The sequence below is a fragment of the Neolamprologus multifasciatus genome, chromosome 4 (assembly GCF_963576455.1).
Source record: "Neolamprologus multifasciatus chromosome 4, fNeoMul1.2, whole genome shotgun sequence".
NCBI lineage: Eukaryota > Metazoa > Chordata > Actinopteri > Cichliformes > Cichlidae > Neolamprologus > Neolamprologus multifasciatus.
Genome location: NC_140442.1, coordinates 14,862,869 through 14,882,393, shown reverse-complemented (window position 1 = coordinate 14,882,393; position 19,525 = coordinate 14,862,869). Strand labels below are relative to the sequence as shown.

Below are 19,525 nucleotides of genomic sequence, written 5' to 3'. Positions count from 1 at the left end.
CTGTCCCAGTGGAAACCTCAGACACACACATACACATACATACACCTACTCACAACCTGCTGCAACCTGGCCCTTGGCTATCTCCCTCTGTCTGTCTCTGTCTCTCTCTTTCATCTCATCTATCGGTCTTTCAGTTCCCTCTCACTGTGTCTTTCTTTTCTCCTGCTCTTCCTGTCTTTTATCACTTTGGTGCCCAATCCTTTGTTTTGCATCATTTCCAATCCCTCTGTGAGTGCAAGCAAATATTTGACCATAATGCACACACACAGAGACACACTCACACACACACACACACACAGGCTTTGTTTCAATACAAGCTATTTTAGGTGTTATGCTGTGACTCGAAAAGGACAACGCTGGTTGCATCCTCAGTCTGTCAGGTGCTTTGTAAACACAATGTCAGCATTAAAGTAAACATGTCCATCATCAAGTTAATTTCATCTTCGAATATTTTTTTTTTACTCATATAAAATTAGTAGGGCACCAAGGGCAATACTGCTATTCTGCATTTTTAAAGAAAGTGATCTGGATTTGATTCAAATTTTAATGCCATCTTTCTTTGATCGACTTCTACTTTTATGCCAAGTTTCATCATAGTCTTTGCATAATCTTGCTGACAAACAGAACAAAAATCAGTGCTGAAAACTATTACTATTACTACTATTAACTGAAACAGTTTATGTCAGGAACAGCGGATGAACTTCTCTATAAGCAATATATTACAATGAAAATAGCTCTATGCTACATTTTGCATGTTATAATACAGTAAATCACCTCCTGTTTAAATCCCACTCAAACCTTACAGTCAATAACTCCCAGTTGTGTCTAAACAGTGTGTGAGTGGTCAGTGGCATGGTTGGTTTCTTGATGCAGTACAGTAGTCCAGACGTTAGCAATGACATCAGCACTGCATATAGTGTATACCACACTCTATAGTGTATATAACAATGGACTGTCTGGGACTGGGACTAGGGCCCCCAGAAAAGTTAGCTAGACTTATTATCACCAAATTAGGACTGATATACTCCTGGGTGTTGTCTTCAGAGAAGGTGGGAGAGACTGAGGGAGTGTTTGTCTAGCACTGACAGTTTTCCTGCACCTAGTGTCTGTATGAGTGTGTGTTTGTAAGGCATGCTCCACACATGTAAACTATGTTTTTCTGAGCAGGTGTGAACATAATATTATCTAGAACTGGGAATTTGTGTGAGAGAATGTTTGTTTTCAGTGTTTTAAATATGTGATTAAATGTGTCCACTTCTGTGTTTGATAGGAGCTTGTGTGGAGGAGCGCTGGAAAAATACAGTCTGGACTTGTTGATCTGTGTTCTGTCAAAGTCCAGGGATGCCTAGACTAAAGGTTTTCATGACTGCAGTTAGGCAGAGGAGAAAGACCTGGCATCTGGTGCAGACTGAGGGGAATGTTTGAATGAGGCAATGAGAGGAAACAGGAGGGAATGTAGGAGTGGCAGAGAGGAAAAAAAAAACAGGGGTTGCAGCACAATTGTAGTATTCTTTAAGATAAAGTCATCGAAGGTAATCAGTGAGAATAGCACTTTAATTGTTTCCTTTCCATTAAAGTGGCTAAGTCCATCAAGATGATGTAACTCATGACCATGGCAGAGCATTCCAGTGTGTCAAAGATGGCTACAACCACTATGACATCACCAAATGGTTAACCTTGAAGCCTTGAGCTGAGCGTTTTGGCTGTTTAAATTCTAGTGCTTTGAAACCAGATATAACAAGCAAGAGTTGAATTTGAGAGTGCAAGGTAACGCCACCCTGAAGCACAGCCTGTTCCATTATCATTTCTACTGTACTTGGGACCAGAATGAATGAAATGAACATCATTCAGTAAGACTAAGAAATACATTCGATAAGTGTTTACTAAGGTCAAAGGTCAAGTGAGCAATAAGGGTGTTCTTTCCATGGACTTCTATACAAGTGTTCTATACCACTGCTGGCCATTAGAAAGAATGTAGACTTGAGGCACCTTTGCACTGGCTTCTCTTTTCAGACCTTTTACAGCTTGTGAATAGGTACACATGGCCATAATACACATTTATTAGGTATACCTGTCCATCTGCTCAGGGTTGTCTAAAGCTGCAGATCTACTGGAATTTTCCAGCTGAACCATCTATGATGTGTGAGCAGCAGTTGAAAATGCCTTGCTGAGGCCAGAGATTAGAGGAAAATTGCTAGACTGCTTCAAGGTTATGGGAAGGCAATGGTAACTCAAATAACCGCTCATTACAACAAAAGTATGCAGAAGAGCATCTATGATGGACTGCAACAGCAGAGGAAACTGAGGCTACAATTACCACAGGCTCAACAAAAACAGAAGATTATAAAAATGTTACCTGGTCTGATGACTACCGATCTCTGCTGCGACACACAGCAGTAGGGTCAGAATTTAGGTAGCACACCTTTCAGATGTGTTGTCATGGGAGATTTTCAACAGGGATGACAATCTGCAGCAACTGTGTGATGCCATCATGTCAGTATGTCCCCAAATCTCCGAGGAATGCTTCCAGAACCTTGTTGAGTGGAGCACCTCTGAGTGCAAGTTATGACGCTAAAAACCATTTAGGTTTCAAATTGAATCTTTTTGATTAGGATTTAAGGATTGTTTTTGTTCACCAGAGGAAAATAAACAGTCACATATTCCTGCTATAATTAAGTACGTAAACCAAGTTGGATTTGGTCAGCAGGCTGACTTTAATCTTCACCTCAACAAATATTCATACAAACCTTGCTGGATAACTGTTTCCCCTGCAATATGGGTGACTGGGAACATGGCATCAAATATGTCACTGGAAGACAAAGAGAAAGGAAAAGAGATAGAGTTAATAACGCATACCTGCTATTATGTTATATTATCCCACCAGTTTTCTGAATTGTTTGCTGAGTTTCATGCACAAATATACAGTAAACACAAGAATTTTTGTGTAGGACTGGCATTATGGGAAAGACAGTAGCTGTCATCACTTTGCAAACTCGATCAACAGGCAGACAAGGCCAAAGAGACAAGCATGGGAACTCTGGGTGACCCCAATACACACTCAAACACACACTCACACACACTCACACACACACACACACACACACACACACACACACACACACACACACACACACACACACACACACACACACACACACACAGAGGGAGAAGCTTGCACAAGACACATCAATCTGAATGTGTACACAACTGATTTCTTTGTCCTCATCCATATCCAGCCACACACCCATTATTTCTACTTAGTGCCATCATAAAGAACACATTTATGCCAGTTATAACACAGTTTAGTCCAACAAACCAACCACAGTTTATTTTATCATCAGTCTACAATATTGTACTTTTTTTCACTCTCCATTTTTGAAATTGTTCATTGCAATTGTTACTACTCTGTTACTACTGGTGTTTATTTTTGTTAAATAGAAATACTAAACACATCAGAATATTATCATCACATATAAGAATTAAAACATTTCAGCCCCATCTGCCTCTTTACATTGGACCGGTACTGTGCGCAGGCTTAACAATGACTGTTTTGTTTCAGCCCATGATCAAAGCCCATATCTCAGAGTGTATCTTCCTTTAGAGGCACTGAGAAAACAAACAAAGTGATGGCTGTGTCTAAGCACTTAATTTCTGTTTCAGCCCACCAGGGAAAGCGCCTGTTAGACTGTTGCTAATCAGGCTGTTTAAATGCATGAAGCCGCAAAAGATTAGAGCTCCACTGCAGGGATGTGTCGGGACAAGAGAAAACTAAGTATCCTTCCTCTCCTCCTCTCTGCCTGCCTCACACCTTCGGGGTATATTTATCTATCTAATCAGTTGCATACCACCCCTCTCATAGAGAAATATAGGGAAAAAAAGAAAACAATAAAAGAGGGTCAGGCATATCAAAGACATACAAGACCTGCTGAGTGAATGTGGAACAAGTCAGAGCCCATTCTCAGTTATGTTTTTGTGTGTGTGTGTGTGTGTGTGTGTGTCACTGAATGTGTGCACTTGAGCCGGTCTGTCTGCATCTGAGTGGAACACTGCCTATGAAAACACACAGGTTTGCGCAAAATTATGTGTGGGTGTTGAATAAGTGTGCACTCCTAACAGTGCACAAGACTACGTAGTACTTGGAAATGAAAAGGCTTACATAGCCAAACTTACAGCACACTGCAAACATTAAAAAAATGTTGCTTTGCATAAACTTTGCCATTTTAAGAAGAAAAAAGAAAGTAACATAGGTCAACAGGTGTTGAGGAGAGATCTGAGGATGTTATTGAGTGGTTTGGAAGTGAATGGACCTGGCTGGTATTTGTTATGTGACACTGAATAAAAAGCAGACTTAAGAAGATGGATTTGGGCCAACTTCACCCACAGGTAGGCTCGGTGCGTTGCAGCTGGCCACTGACTCACGCATACTTGAGGACAAGCAGCAAACACACATTCAAATAACACACTTACTCTTTGAAGTCTGCACGCACAACTAAAGGATGCCACACACCCCTACACCATAATGACGCATGCAACCAATCCACTCACAGACACACAGTTGTGTAATTTGCCCATTAATACAATGCAACAACATATTTATACAGAGTCCTTTCTGATGAACACTTGCATACTGGCACTGTGACGTGACACGCTCGCTCAAACGCTTTGATGATGATGATTAGTCAGTCAACATCTGCACGAGTGCCCTCAACTCTCCTTGCATCTGTGGCCACCTGTGCTTGGCGTGGACTGTGTTTATTCAGGGAGCTTTTGAGCAGTTGGTTTGAGGTTATGTGCAATTTATATTGTGTGGCTTATGAAAATAATTACTTTGGAAAATGCCAGGTTTAACAGTGTAGACCAATTTAGAGGCATTAAGTGAGAAAACATTGAGAAAACCAGGAGAAAGTGCTGGAAGTACTCAAAACTCAGATCTTTTTATGTTTTGACAAAACTAGGCACATAAAGTAGACATAAGTGGCATCATGGTTACATTCAGCTGTGGTGGTGGTGATGCGTTGTTGATCACACGGGGCACGGCTAAGGAGGATGGCCAAGACTGGCCCACACTGCCACAGCAAGAGGATCAAAGGCAGTAAACTTGAGTTTACCTAATTACACTTGACCGCCTCTCTCCATCCACTCAGTACATACATCAGTGAGCACAACAAAGATGCATATGGAGGTAATTACTTCCCCTTGTCTCTACCCGTCTCTCTTTCCCTTTCTTCGTCCATGTCGGTTCCTGCTCGGTTTTTTCCCATCTCAGTTACCCCTTTCTTCCTTGTAATTCTCTTGCTGCCCCACCCATTTCCCCATCTCTCGGTCTATCACCCCCTCTCTGCGTGTCTCAAATGAAGTGATTAATCTTGTCCTTTCCGCTACCTGTAGCCCCTCTGACCTTATGAAAAGGCAGAGCAACCCCACTAACAATGAGTGTGCTGTTCTGACAGAGACAGATAGAAGGAGAAAGAGGCAGAAAGAGACCCTGCAGACTGTGACGGGCCTAGGAAGCTCACCTCCACCCAATGGAGGGAGACAAAGCTTCTGTCATGGTTGAGCTATGTGGAGATTCTTCCTTAAAACACACACACATGGATAATCATTCACTCATCCATGTGTACAGTGTTAAAACAGACCAAAAATTTCATTCATGTAAAAACCCAGATGTTAATTACGCTGGTAACACTGTCACATTAGTTTGATCTCATCTGAATTTTTACCATATGTCCAAACACACACACAAATCATATGCAGCTGACATCACATGGACGGCACATTGCCCATATGTGTCTGTTTGTAGTGCCAGAAGCAGGTGGAGATGACACCTGTGGAATAATGTGAGCATAAAAATAAAGCAGCAGTTCAAGTTCAAAGCAGGGACCGCTAAGGCCAACAGATCAGCACTTTTATCTAACAGCCTGCATTAAGCTGTGTTGCGCTGAATGTGAAAGGTTGCAACATGTACGCACATTGAGCATGTGAATTCATGCATGTACTGTGTACTGTACATGCAGTTGTGACAGGAAAAGGTTTTGCGCTCCTTCACCCTCAGACATGCCCTCAAAAGTTCAGCAACAGCCTATTATTGTTCTCAAACACCCATAAAAATGTGGTTAGCTTGGAGGGATTCAGTCATTAATAAAATAAAATTAAGCGCTCCTTGTTGCAGCTGGACTGCTTGTTGTTCTTACAGGTTGACAATGACAGACTCCCTCTTCGCTCTCCTCTTCCCTCCTTTTTAATCTCTTCTACAGCCCAAATGTTTATTTGTTCAGCAGCAGACATCTTATCTTTACATTACTACATCAACACACAGCGCTGCCATTATACCATTAACACCAAAGGCCTCTTTAGGGGCACGGCATGCCGCCACGTCTTTGTGTTTCTTAATGGGCCGCAGAATGTTGAGTTACACAAGTCCTTAATGGGGTGCCCATCTAGTATGCTCTTTGTCTGGGTAGGAGAGGTTTTGCAATATCTGAAATAATCAACAACTCCACCACATACGGGAACTTCCCTGCTCCAAGTTGCATCTCAGCTTGGCAGCAATGTGCCACTGGTTTGACTGTTGCAGCATTCATGCCGTAAGTGCTTGAAGGATTAATTTCCACTGCCACAGTTGATAGTAATTCAGACTGCTGACTCTGGCAAACCAAAACAATAGTCTTTGTTTTGCGAGTCTAATCATTTCCATTATATAAGCAATGATCTGGAGTCACACCAAATGTACACTGGCAATGAAAGTTAAAAAATGACTTCCTATGGTAAGACATGTTACAGCCACTAAGATGCAAGTGAAAGCAGTGAGATGGAAATGCACCAGAGACAATGCCAACATCATTATTCAGGTTATATGGCTGTACTGTCTGCAATTTGGAGTCCAGAACAAATTTCTTCTTCAGGGACAACAAAGTAAAGTAAAGTAAAGAATGTATGCTGCATACATACTAGTCAACAGAAATTAAAACACTAAGGGGCAGGTTGCTTAGAATAATACACACAACTGCTCTGAGTTGGCAGCTCAGCCAACAGTCAGGATGATGTGTAAAGCAGGATATTCACAAATATGATCATATGCATGTAAAATTTAAGTTTTATAAACACCATAATAAGCTAGAAAACCGCTCTGTGAGGCTGACTAAGCAGTGTGACATTTAATGTTAGGCACAGACAGCCAGCGTTCCTCGCCTTAAAACAAGAGCTCACAACCAGTGAGCTCCATTACCTTTGACACAATTACTTCTTTAAAAAAAAGTACAGTTCATCTGTAATTACATCAACATGAAAGCACATTCCCTGACAACAAGCAACAGTATGAGAGAGTGAATGAGAGATAAAAAAAAAAAGGAAGAGATGAGGAAGGATTAATCATAAAGCAATGAAGCATTCAAGGAGAATATTTATGACATAAAAGCTCCAAGCACGCTCCCTTATTCATCACGAAGCACCACCAGCAAGTGGAAGAACCCGGTCATGCCAGCTGCTGCCAATTTCTTCACACTGGCCTTGAGACTCCTAAGGAAACTGTGTCTTATTTGATCAAAACAAACCACAGATATCCCCTCCAACCAAATCAAAAGTGTAATGAATGGCAGTACAAGAGCAGGCTAAACATACTCAAAGATTTTATTCTATTTATAGTATAAAAGTTACACTATAAGTAGTATAGTATGTAAGTGTATATTAAATTTAAAGCTATAATACTTAAACATAAAATGATATGCAATGTTGAACATTTCCACTGCAATTTTAACAATAATTTTTCAACATTTTACACCTACTGGGATGATTGGAACTGAGTACACACGGAAACCTTGCAGCACAGCACAGAGGTGGTCCCGGCCATTCATGCATGGACATAACAGGTCATGGCTAGTGGCAATGAGCACTTAGGGATGGTCAACAATGTGGGAGAGGAGGATGTCAAAGGCAGATGACAGGTGAGAGAAAACCTTCATTTTTTTCTAACAGTCAACTAGACTTTGGATTTGGTACAGCTCTCTAAAACTCCAGATCTAAAAAATATTGGTCTACTGAAAAAATAGAACATTTAAAATTTCTCCATACAATTTAACAGACTAATATTTTTATTTTAAAGATCTGGTGCAGTCTCACATTCACATGGTTTGAAGACTCAGATAGCGTGCAATTTAAATAGTGGAAACCAACAGAGGCGAGGGAGTCCACTGTGTTAAACTCACACACCTGGCTCCACAGGTTTACAAGGGGTGTAAACGTGAATGCATCCTGTTGCTTAAAAACTTAAACGTGTCCCAGTATGTACACACTAGAGAATCTAACCACCTAAGGGCCAGTGCATTTATGCTGGTGATCTGGTTGACCTGCAGACTTTTACTGAAATGCTGATGAAGGAAACTGTCATTTATGCACCCTGCACTGATTGGACCACCTCAGAGAAAAAAAAGAAGGGGTTGAAAACAGACTGTTAAAGTCTAAGCATGTATTTCGGCTCCTAAATCCAATTTATGTGAATTCAAACGTACTCAAATGCCATGGTAAGGCAACATGATTTAAATTACTTGTGTTTACTTTTTACTTTCAGACATGTTACACAATTTGACATTTATTGACAGTGTAGGTGAAGTACAAACTGAACATCAATGATACTTTATAAGAGCAAAACGTTTCTGAATCTGAACTGTCAAAAACATACTCGGCTAGTGAGCAAACTACACAGAGTGTTTGACAAAGATGTGATATACAAAGTGCCATCATGCACCTGCACTGCTCATGCTTTGGATCCAATCCATTGAAAACTACATTTGTATAACAGAAGTTGTGCATTAGACCAGTTACAGAACGAGGATACAGAAGAGAAAACTACTGTAAAATCCACCTTATACAACTTTAGACCTCAGCAGTCATTCCCCCAACTGACAAAAAAATGACAAAACGAACAAATAAGTAAGAGCCCATGTTACTATAGTAACAGGGACAAAAAGCCAGTCTGGAGGAAAAGTCTAACAGACACAGTAGCTTTCCTTAAACCTTTGAACATAATTGAGTCAGTCAGATAAAATATCAGGTTTAACTGAACTGTAACTGGCGCCTTAAACCCTGCCAGACTGTGGATGTCCATTTCAGATGGACCAATATGGCCTTATCACCTTCTCACATGCCTGGGACCTACAATAGCACCAGTTATTTCCTCTCACCTTATTTCTTCTTGCACAGCGATGTGAAGGTTTAGCGAGAGAAACCACAGAGTCAAGTTTCTTTATGAGTTTTGAGAAGCATTGAGAGTACCAGACAACTTGGGACTTCTACCAGACCAAGCTTAATCAACACCTTGTTAACACACTTGTTTTTAAATAAACATGCAAACATATACACATATACATGCTTACAAACCCTATTTAATGAGAATTTCCAAAGGTCTTAAGAGCTACGAGTGATAATTGTGTAAAAGTAGAGCAATCTCATTTCCCCTCCATTACTGCTGCTTCAAACGCTCTCTCTCCCAGCACGTACAGAGCAAAGGTATACACACTCGGGTTGTCATCAGGAAGGTGAGAGCCAGTGTTTCATGGCAGAGGAAGAAAGAACCAGACTTAGGAGAAAGAGTAAGAAGTTGATGGGAAGATGTGAGGAGAAAATAGGATGTATAACTTTGGCTGTTTCTTCAACATTAATTTATGCCCCAAACTTCAAAAAGTTTATAATTGTAACTTTTTTTTATTTTATTACAGGAAAACGCTGAATGATTTCCAGGGGAAAGTAGCAGTCCGATATCAAATGCTTTTTCTCCTTCTTTACTGCATCTTGTTTTCCAAATCTGAGCTGGATTAAGAAAATTGATTAAAACTTAGCATTCGATTAAATTTCTGACTATATTGCTGGCTTTCTGGTGGCACTGGAAGAGAATTCCTGGCAAACTCTTAATGGCCCACTGTGTGTATTGTACTGTGTAAATGTGACGGGCTGTCTTGCAGGCATACCTGATGAGCCAACACATACCACCTGCTGATGCAGTCATGATGTCAGCCTAAAAACATCACAAACTTGTCCAACCCTGCTGCCTCGCCCTTTCTCTCTTTTCCTTCCTGCATTTTCTTAGTATACTAGTTAGGCTACTGAGCTCCTGCTACACTGTATTAAAACGTATTTTCTCCCCTGCTTATTTTAACTAAGTTTCATCATCCTGTCAGTGCAATTCACATTTTCAGTACTGGATTTTCACACCTGCCTAATGCCCCCTTTCTCTGTTCATTGCCACAGGGCAGGAAAAAGCGAGCTCTTCCTCCACTTGAAGAGAAAAAAGGGTCAGGCTGAATCAGGTGCTGACAGGACTAAGCCTCTGCCTCTCTGATGTGTCTACAGGGTAAATGTCACTGGAATGAGTGAAAGAGAGAGAGTGAGCCGTACTCTTTTCCTCTCCCAGCGTGCACAGACACAAGTAATTATACTGAATGCACACAAATAATACAGTGTAAAGCTAAAATAACCCTATACATTTTGCAGAGAAGCCAAGAGCCATTTCTCTAATACTCACACACATACACGCATGCACATGTAATCTTGACATGTTGCCTAACATCAAAAGGCTCACCGCTGTCCTGCGGGCATGTCTTTTCCTTTCCACTCTCCTTCGCACTCCCCTTCCTCTGTCCCTCCCACCTTGCAGAAGACAAGAGCTAAAACAAGATAAGCATTTGAGAAGCAGATCAGGATGCAAACTGTCCTTTGTTGGGGTTTAAACCTGAGAGGTGTTTACACAACATTGCACATTACATATACGTGCTCGAACACATGAATGAAGTAGAGACAAAACTCTGAAAACAACCTGGGGGCCCTAAGCAAGATCAGTAGGATCACTAGGAGGAAAAAAGTAAAGGAGGAACTACTAAGGACTGAAGGACTGTGGTGTTTACCATAGTGTGTGTGTGGTTATAATTATCTACCTTCACAATGGGCAGTGAGGTCATGGTGCACTGGGTGCTTCAGAGGAGAGACATTCACTAGCTGACATCTGACTGACGTAAGGCCTTTCCAGCTGTAAAAAGCGCAGCTACCTACCAACTTGTATATAATACGCTAAAACTACGGAATGCACAAATGTTAGACAATTATTAACCAGAAACAAACAGAACACTTCACTCGATACGAGAACCACATTTTTTTCACTAAACCTTCCAAATAGGGAAATCCTGTGTAATCAGAAATACTCATTATCCTTGATATCCTCCACTTGGTAGTGGCACTGTAGTTTAGTGGTTCACACATCTGCCTACCAAGCAAAAGATCCCCATTTCAATCCTGGGAGGAGACACAAATCCCTTTGGTTTTGTGGCAGGAAGAGCATCTGGTGTAAAAATCTGCCAAATCAAACATGTGGAGTGACCCGCTGTGGCGACCCCTTGTGAATATGGGAGCAGCTGAAATTGGGTTTCTTCTGCACTCTACTTGATGCCCTAAATTAATATTCCAACTTTTCTGGCTTGAAGCATTCTGGTTATCAAAACACCAAATTCAAGGGAGTAGATACAAAATGTTCTTTCAACCTAGAATTTATCAACACTAAAGGAACCCAAAAGTGAGAGAGAGTAGATGCTGACATCAGCAATAAATACATTTGTCAGTTTAGGATTCTGTCCTGAAAATTGACAGGAAATTGTATGAACCATTCTCAATTTTTATTATCAGTATTTTTCCTGTATTAGGAACGGATATACTCTGTTTTTCTCCTTCTATTCCTCTCTCTCAAATAAAATCATGTGAAAAAGAAAGAGTTTTTTGCATAGAGTTTTTTAAACTCTATGCAAAGCTGTAAGTACACTGTTACTGCTTCCATGGGAATAAACATGGTAAGTAGCAGCCAGATGCTGTTAATCAAATGCACGTCATTAACTGTTCATCAGCAAATGTGAGCACCTCTATAAAAGCAGACATTTTGGCAGTTTGCTGCGCTGGAGCATTCAGGTGTGCACCATAATCTTCCCAGGAGTGGACGTCCCAGTAAAAAGTCAGACCGTGCAAAGCTAAGAGAAACTGCAAAAATCCCAAGAGCCTCATCTCAGACTCTACAGGCCTCAGTACAATTAGAGAGAGACTGTATGTATGGAACAGTATGGCCTGTTTGGAGGATCTCCAAGAGAAAGCCTCCTCTCTCTAAAAAGAACATTGCAGCAGAGCTTGTGTTTGTAAAGCTGCAAAACTTCTGGAACAATGTCCTTTGGACAGACAAGACCAAAATTGAGATACCCGATTATAATACACAGCATCAGGTTTGGCAAAAACCAAACACAACATATCAACACAAACACTTTGAACCACAGAAAGCACAGTGGTGGAGGAGTGATGATATGGGCTTGTTTTGCAGCCACAGGACCTGAGCACCTTGCAGTCACTGATTTGACCACTAACTCTTCTGTATACCAAAGTATTGTAGAGTCAAATATGACAGCTAAAGCCAAGATTGGGTGATGCAACAGGATATCACATAATTTTGGCTAAAAAAGAAAAAGAAAAAATCATGATGTTGAAATGGCACAGTTAAAAGTTCAAACCTCATCTGGACTGAAATGCGGTAGCAAGAGAGCTCTGCATGAACGAATGCCCACAAACCTCAATGAATTGAGGCAATGTTGTAAAGAAGAGTGGGCAAAAATAATGTAAGAGACTGAAAAAGTCATACAGAAAACAGTTGCATCAAGTTACTGCTGCTAAAGGTAGTTCTAAAAGCTACTGAATCATGGGTCGTACTTTTTTACAGGACTGTACATACAGATTTGTCTTCATTTCTGCCCTTACACTGCTATACAAGATACAGTCTTGCAAGCTGTAAATTGATGACATGCAACAGATCTTTTCAAGTACTCATTGTGTACAAAAAAAAATACATTTTAAGACAGAGGAAAATATTTCCTAAAAAGATAAACCACTGTACTGTGGCTTAAATTATGCTAAACAACCTCTATGAGATGTCCCATACTGTAGCTTATCAAGCATGCAAATGGGCCAAGTGCATCTAGTCTAAATAAATCTCAAAGAGAGTGACACCATCAAACCAATGAAGAGGTCATGGGAGAATTAACACACTATAACAAGACCGTTGTCTGTTCCTGTGCACTGGAATCTATCGCACTAGCATAGACAAAGCAGACGGGATGTATACAATAGGAGGCCATGGGCCAACTGAGCCTCTTCTGTAAGGCGCTGGGCTGCTCTGTCACAATGTGGTGGTCAGTGTGTGGGCAGTATTTTGGGAATGGCTGAGCTATAAAGGCACTGAAGGGTTGCAGGAACATCATGTCCACACAGCAGGGGCAAGCACTTGCTACAGTGACATCCACAAGCCCACTTTTACCCTACGAATGTGTTCAGATGAAATGAAACCTGACACTGTGCACAATAATAAATGACCTTAGGTACTGTTAATCATTACGGTATGCACACAGAGGCCTAAAAGTGCCAACTTCTTTGGTCCTCTACCCCACTTATGAGCCTAATTTCATACAGAGACACTGCAAACAACTCCTTGCTTCTTCCACTGTGGACATTTGATGTAACTGATGCTCAGGTCCAAAATATAACTGTTTTACTTTACTCCAGCACAAACATGAATATGCAGTATGCATTCATGCATGAAAAGAAACACAAATGCACAGACCAAATTTTTTATTTTTTTTTTAATCATTACGTACATGCACACAAAAACTCCACACACCTGCAAACACACAAAAGACATAATCATACAAACATCCTCACAGTGATGTTATAAGCAGATGAAAGGGCAGAGAAGAATTATGCGAGTTGGAAAACAGTCTTGCACAGACTCTGGGGTACATCTTGGAGGGAACACAGCTTTCTACTCTATTACTTACTACTTTATGAAGAATTTGATGAGAATTGGATGAAGTGAAGGACGGAGAGAGATGCCGGGTTGGAAGAGGCAGCAAGGGAAAGGTTGGGGAGACAGAGAGAGTATGAGAGAGGACAGAAGTTTCCAGCTTTCTGTGCGGATGACTGTGTTTAACTGTGGTTGTGCATGCATGTGTGCACTTTCTGACGTGCATAGATGGATGTTTATCTGCGCTAGCATGCAAACACAAAGCCTGGCTGATATGGACTTCCTACGAACGATATGTTTTAGTGTGTGTTAGTGTGTGCACTGTTTTTGTATGGGCGTAAAGGTGAAGTTGCCTCAGCTGAAGCAAAGATGTGATATGCTGGGGGAGGTGAAGCTAGCCTGCTAGTTCGCTAAGGGTTGGATGGTGGTGGGGATGGTTGGGGTTCAGTCAGGCCTGCAGGTCTCCTGTGGTGAGTGACCTCATCGCCTGGCCCCTGGTATTGTGGCAGCAGCACAAAGCCATGCAGGGGACAGATAGAAGACTACACATGAATGTGGGGGAGGGAGTGGATGTGAGTGTAGAAGAAGATGCGAATGAGCCTGCATGACTGAGAGAGGGAGCAAAACAGGAAGAGAAAAAAGTAAAGACAGAGAAAGTAGTGAATTCTGAAAAGGGGGGGAAAACGGAAGACCACCAGGCTCTTAGGGAAAACAAGCATAAAGACACACAGAGTGTCAATGAGGGGACCAACAAGACAGGAAATACAAACACATTCAAACAAACAGACTAAACAGCACACAACACAAACCTGTTAATTTGTTCACGCTGTGTACTGCCCACCATAAAATACAAATCATAGACACAGTCAAACATCCTCACTTTTCTTCACCCGAACACACAAAGAGACGCGTCCTCACAATCATGGGAAAAGACACGCAAAGTCAATGGGATACTTCCTCAATAGTCCTAAAATCTTGAGAAAAAGAGATTTGGGTGTGAGAAGACTCCCACACAGTCATCCACTTAGCCCTTTATTCTACATCCTGTTTACCCTACACTGCCCGGAAGTCCGCTGGGGTCACCTAATACAAGTGTGCATGCCTATAGGCAGACACACATCTTGTATGTTTCCAGTACAACAAGTGTATCTGTCCGAGGAAAAAAAACGCAATGAGCCCAATGATTGTTATTACCTCTTTTATCTCCGTGTGGCAAAAACACCCCCTAGGGGCTGCAATGTGGTAACAACATACTCAGCTTCACTAAGTGGATGCTCATGTAGGAACTGTGTAGATGAATTGTGTGTCACATTTTAGCAAAACACCCTTTGTAATTTTAGAAACATCTTTCATGTATAACAGATATTAACGCACTGTAGCACAAAGCCCAATTTCCACATCAGATCAGCTGAGCTATCAGATATGGTGATGACAGTTATGATCATCTGATTAGGTCAGACAGTACACTATCTCCTCTTGCATCCTCTCCATTGCTTTGTCCATTCACACAGGCCTTAAATAAACTTCCGCTGGAACACAAGAGGAGACAGAGCTCCCTGAGGCCCTTTTAGTGCCTTTCCCTCTGCTCTTGTTTATATGTTTAAGTTTTCTGTCGCTTGCTAATTTATCTGTTAGTTTTTTCACTTCACACAGAGTCTCTCTTTCTCTCATAAACACACACACACACACACACACACACACACACACAAAGAAAAAGACTGCCCGTAGACTAAAGATGTTCCCTGTCCATCAGCAGGGGCTGGTTGGGAAGGTGCAGAGGTCAGGGTTTAAGGGCCAAAGGCCATCTAATGAGTCACTTCATCAACTCATTACTCAACTAGTTAATTTGAGGATTAAAGCAGGCAGGATGAGGTAAGCACCACCTCTTTACAACCCTGCTCTCTCCCCATTGTAATCTTAAATTTTAACTGCTATTGTTTTGTTGTTGTGCATGTTGTGCTTCTTGTGGTTAGAAGTAAACCAGTTTTAGTTCTGGAGTATCATTTTGAGGGTTTTTTTTTTTTCAGTTTCTGGTTCTCTACTTATCAGAGATAAAGAGCAGCTTTTGCTTGAATTACATTCAGGTCCTGACCTGAGAAGATTTAACAACTCCTGTTAGCAGATGGCAATGTTATTTTAAAATAATACAAACCGTGCCAAGTCAGCTAAAGAAATGGGATAAACAGGGATTCCTCATGCCTGCCAGACTATTTATGTGGATAGTAAGAGAGCGTGGTTTCTACTATGTGCACTGTCCCCGTGAGAGCATTTTGTGGTATGAAGGCATTGCACTAATGGAGGTGGGCAGGAGTAGACAACCCGATGAGTCTATTTGTGTGTGTTTTGTTTGTGTAAAGGGAAATATAAAAGGCGCTCCTGAGATACCCCTTTAGGAATTAATGTCATTTCTCTTAATTGTTGTTCTTATACACAGGAAAGTGGGAGGTCATCAAGGTCGTTTAACCAGGTGTGCAGAAAAAAAACAAACCCTGAAAAAGAACGGGCCAACATTAACAGATAAATGGCTCATTGCTATCAAAAAGCTAATTTCAAATCACATCTCTTCAGGAGGAAGTGTGATAAGAAAAACTTGTTTAAATAGCCAACAGTGCTTTGATTTACTATATTAAAAGACTGCCTCACAATGGGCATTTAGCTGGAGGAAGTGTTGGGAAGATAGGCTGGCAAATGAGGGCACACCTGGATAAACAGGCTGTATTTACATGCACACTGTACTGGCACATGCATATACAAGCGGTGTAATCTTGAGTGGCTGAGACCATATCCAAATTGGTGCAAAAGAAAGTATGACCTGATTTTCTTATCAAACCTGATATTTTCCTATTTAAACATGTAATCTGAAAAATATTCTAATCTGAGTGCTGTAAATTAGCTGAAACCAAAACACAATAATCAGACGTAGATAGTAAGATAAGATGATAGTTTCACTCAATACAGCTCCAGCACTGACATGGCCTGGTGTGACTGACTATAATGTGAAAACATACACCTGTTCCTTGCTTATCTTGTGTAACCACATGTCCGTTTATAGGGACGTACCATAATGAGGTCATTATGGTACCTAATGGGCAGCAAATAGAGGGGTCTGACCGTGAGCTAGCTGGCAGCAACGTGTTAGAGGTTTAGACATTACTTTAGAGACCAGCCAAGGTCAAAGAGATAAGCACATAGAAGATACTCAGTTTTTATCAGTAACAAAGCATTCCTGACTTTGTACTTCATTCAGACAGGTGTTTCACATGAATGCTATATGTACAGGGTCAACATTCTGACACTGCATTAAAAAGAAATCTGTCATAGCAGCGTTAGTTCATTACCCTCAGGTGGCTTGGATCCACTCCTCAAAGGTGGCACTCATTTAGAATTGGTCTCTCGGTGCTCCCAAACACTGCTCATAATATTTCAGTGAGTTAAAGCAGAGTACAAAGCTAAATTAAGATGTTTCCAGCAAAAAGCTGCATTTTGATAGCGGGAGCCATGCTATAAGACCTATGCTGTTATTTTACACAAAAAGGGTGTTGCTCAGAATTAGACTAGTGTTACATTTATTTAGACAAGAAATAAATATATATAACATTCAAATTTTATATATGCACAACAATACAAAAGTAAGATGAAGAAAGACAAAGTTTCTGCTAGTGCTGAGACACTTGTAGATGTTACCACACACCAAACACAGAATTTATAAAATAAAATCATAAGATCATAAAATCATCAAAAATAAAGTTTGAACTTATTTTAACTACTGGTACTACTACCCATCAATCGGCCCAGCAGCGGGCTTATTTTACAAGTGCTCTTTAAATAACTGTAACTCCTTTACTCCTTTTTGTACTAAAGACAAAAATCAAACAGTTTTAGTAAGAAGAGAAAGCGAGCTTCATGGGGATTTTCAGTGTTTCACGGTAGCACAAAGCATTCACAGGGCGCTGCTGTGTGAACACAGACAGAAAAATCAGCTGCGCCTACATTTTACCATGTGTGCTTCACATTATTTTACCCCTCAATCATTTTGGGCGAGGGAGAAAATTCAAATAGTTCTTGAAAGATGAGAATTGTTTTGTAATTTTCAAGCTAAAATTACAAAATAAGTTAAGGTTGCCTATATGACACTTGGGTGATAAACCTTTCAAGAATTAGTAGCAGTGTGGAAACCTCTTCTTAGGAGGGGGAAAAGGCAGTGTGTATTGATGAATCCAGTTTTGAGATTTCTGGAATTAACAAAAGGGTAAATGTAAGAAGACAAACATGAAGGAAAGTGTGAAACACTGCAAAACAATTCAAATTGAGGAGTGTTTCTGGGATCTTCAGGAGTTGGATAACTGCACGTGTGACCTGTGATTTGCCATCGTGGACTTTCCTCTATAGTCACATGGCCTCAGACGCATGGGGCACTTCAGGAAAGCGAAAGCAAAGCACCCTTGACATGACAATAAGCCCTTTGAAACACTCTCAAATCAGGCTGTGACAACACACATTTTCAGGTTATGCAGTTTTCTGAGTCCAGGCAGCTCAAGTGCATGCTATTATTAAGGTGAAATTTAAAGAAGCAGAAGTATCTTCAAAACTGTTCCCTGACTTTTAAACAGAACTTAGACCCCTTAGAAGATAAGCATAAACATAAAATTTCAGTGATGAAAATGCAAGAAAAGTGTGTATTTCTCTTTAAATCCCCTATTTAATAACACAGAAATGTTTTCGTGTGTTAAAATCTGTGAGGCCGCAAAACCTGTTATGGCTCCTTTTCCAGGCATCTGAGGAAAGATGGACTGCATGCACCGCACAAACACATGGCTGGTGCAGCTCAAAAACTTTGAGGTCATGAAGGCTGACATATGGAATGGCGTGTTAATCAAAGAGTCCATGCTCCCAGCTGGAGCAGACACACTGGAAAAACATTCTCACATGCATGCTGGAGAATGCACTTGTAACACGTGTGTGTGAATGTCCATGTCTCTGTGTGTGTGTGTATGTTTCTCATAATAATGTAAAGCCTGTCAATTTTTTGCAGTGATGGTGGAGTTTGTGAGCCGGGTTATGCACGTGTGTGTGTCTTTGCCTAACCCTGGTACCATTTTCCAACTTTCTGTGTTGTTTATTTAAAGAATTACACATATTTAATCTAAAATAACGTATTCATACTAAATTCAGTTGTTTTGGTTTAAAGTGGATCTACTGTATTATACAGTTAGATGATCGTATTAAACATGGCTAAAGTTTCAAATAATGAGGTCAAACAATGTATAACTAATTTCCTTTAAGCCAGAAGCTCAAACGTCCCTCTAAACCTTTAGTTTCTGACTACTTTTTTAAATGGTGATAATAGTGATTTTCTTTACGCTGTCAAAGAGGGGAATATCTTTAATATGGTCAGCTCCATGAAGACAGCAGTCTTGTGCACATACTGTTCAAATCTTCGGTTTGAGAGTGGCAGCCAATCAGAAGAATGGGAGTATGGCATTCAGGAGCTACAACAGGTTGTTTCAGACAGAGGAGGATCAAGACTCTGTACAGTAAAAATAAGGATTATTATGCACTGTGAATCATGCAACGTCCCCCCCCCAAAAAAAGCTATCTCATGATTGTAGAGCAGTAAGTCAAAAAGAGCCAATGACATGTCTCTTCCCCTTTAATGCTCCAGTATTTCCTTTTCTCCCTTTACATGTGGTCGGGGAGCTCTGCACTTCGGCAATT

At 40.8% G+C, this 19,525-nt stretch overlaps 1 protein-coding gene across 4 annotated transcripts in view; it reads right to left on the bottom strand.

Moving 5' to 3' along the window:
- The window catches only part of prkar1b (protein kinase, cAMP-dependent, regulatory, type I, beta), a 67,941-nt gene that overhangs the window by 25,636 nt on the left and 22,780 nt on the right, over nucleotides 1–19,525 (bottom strand). For all 4 annotated transcript variants that reach the window (XM_085156825.1, XM_085156826.1, XM_085156829.1 and 1 more), the window contains one exon: nucleotides 2,748–2,809. In XM_085156825.1, coding sequence (XP_085012951.1) covers nucleotides 2,748–2,809 — 62 coding nt within the window. The remainder of the gene's footprint in view (nucleotides 1–2,747; nucleotides 2,810–19,525) is intronic.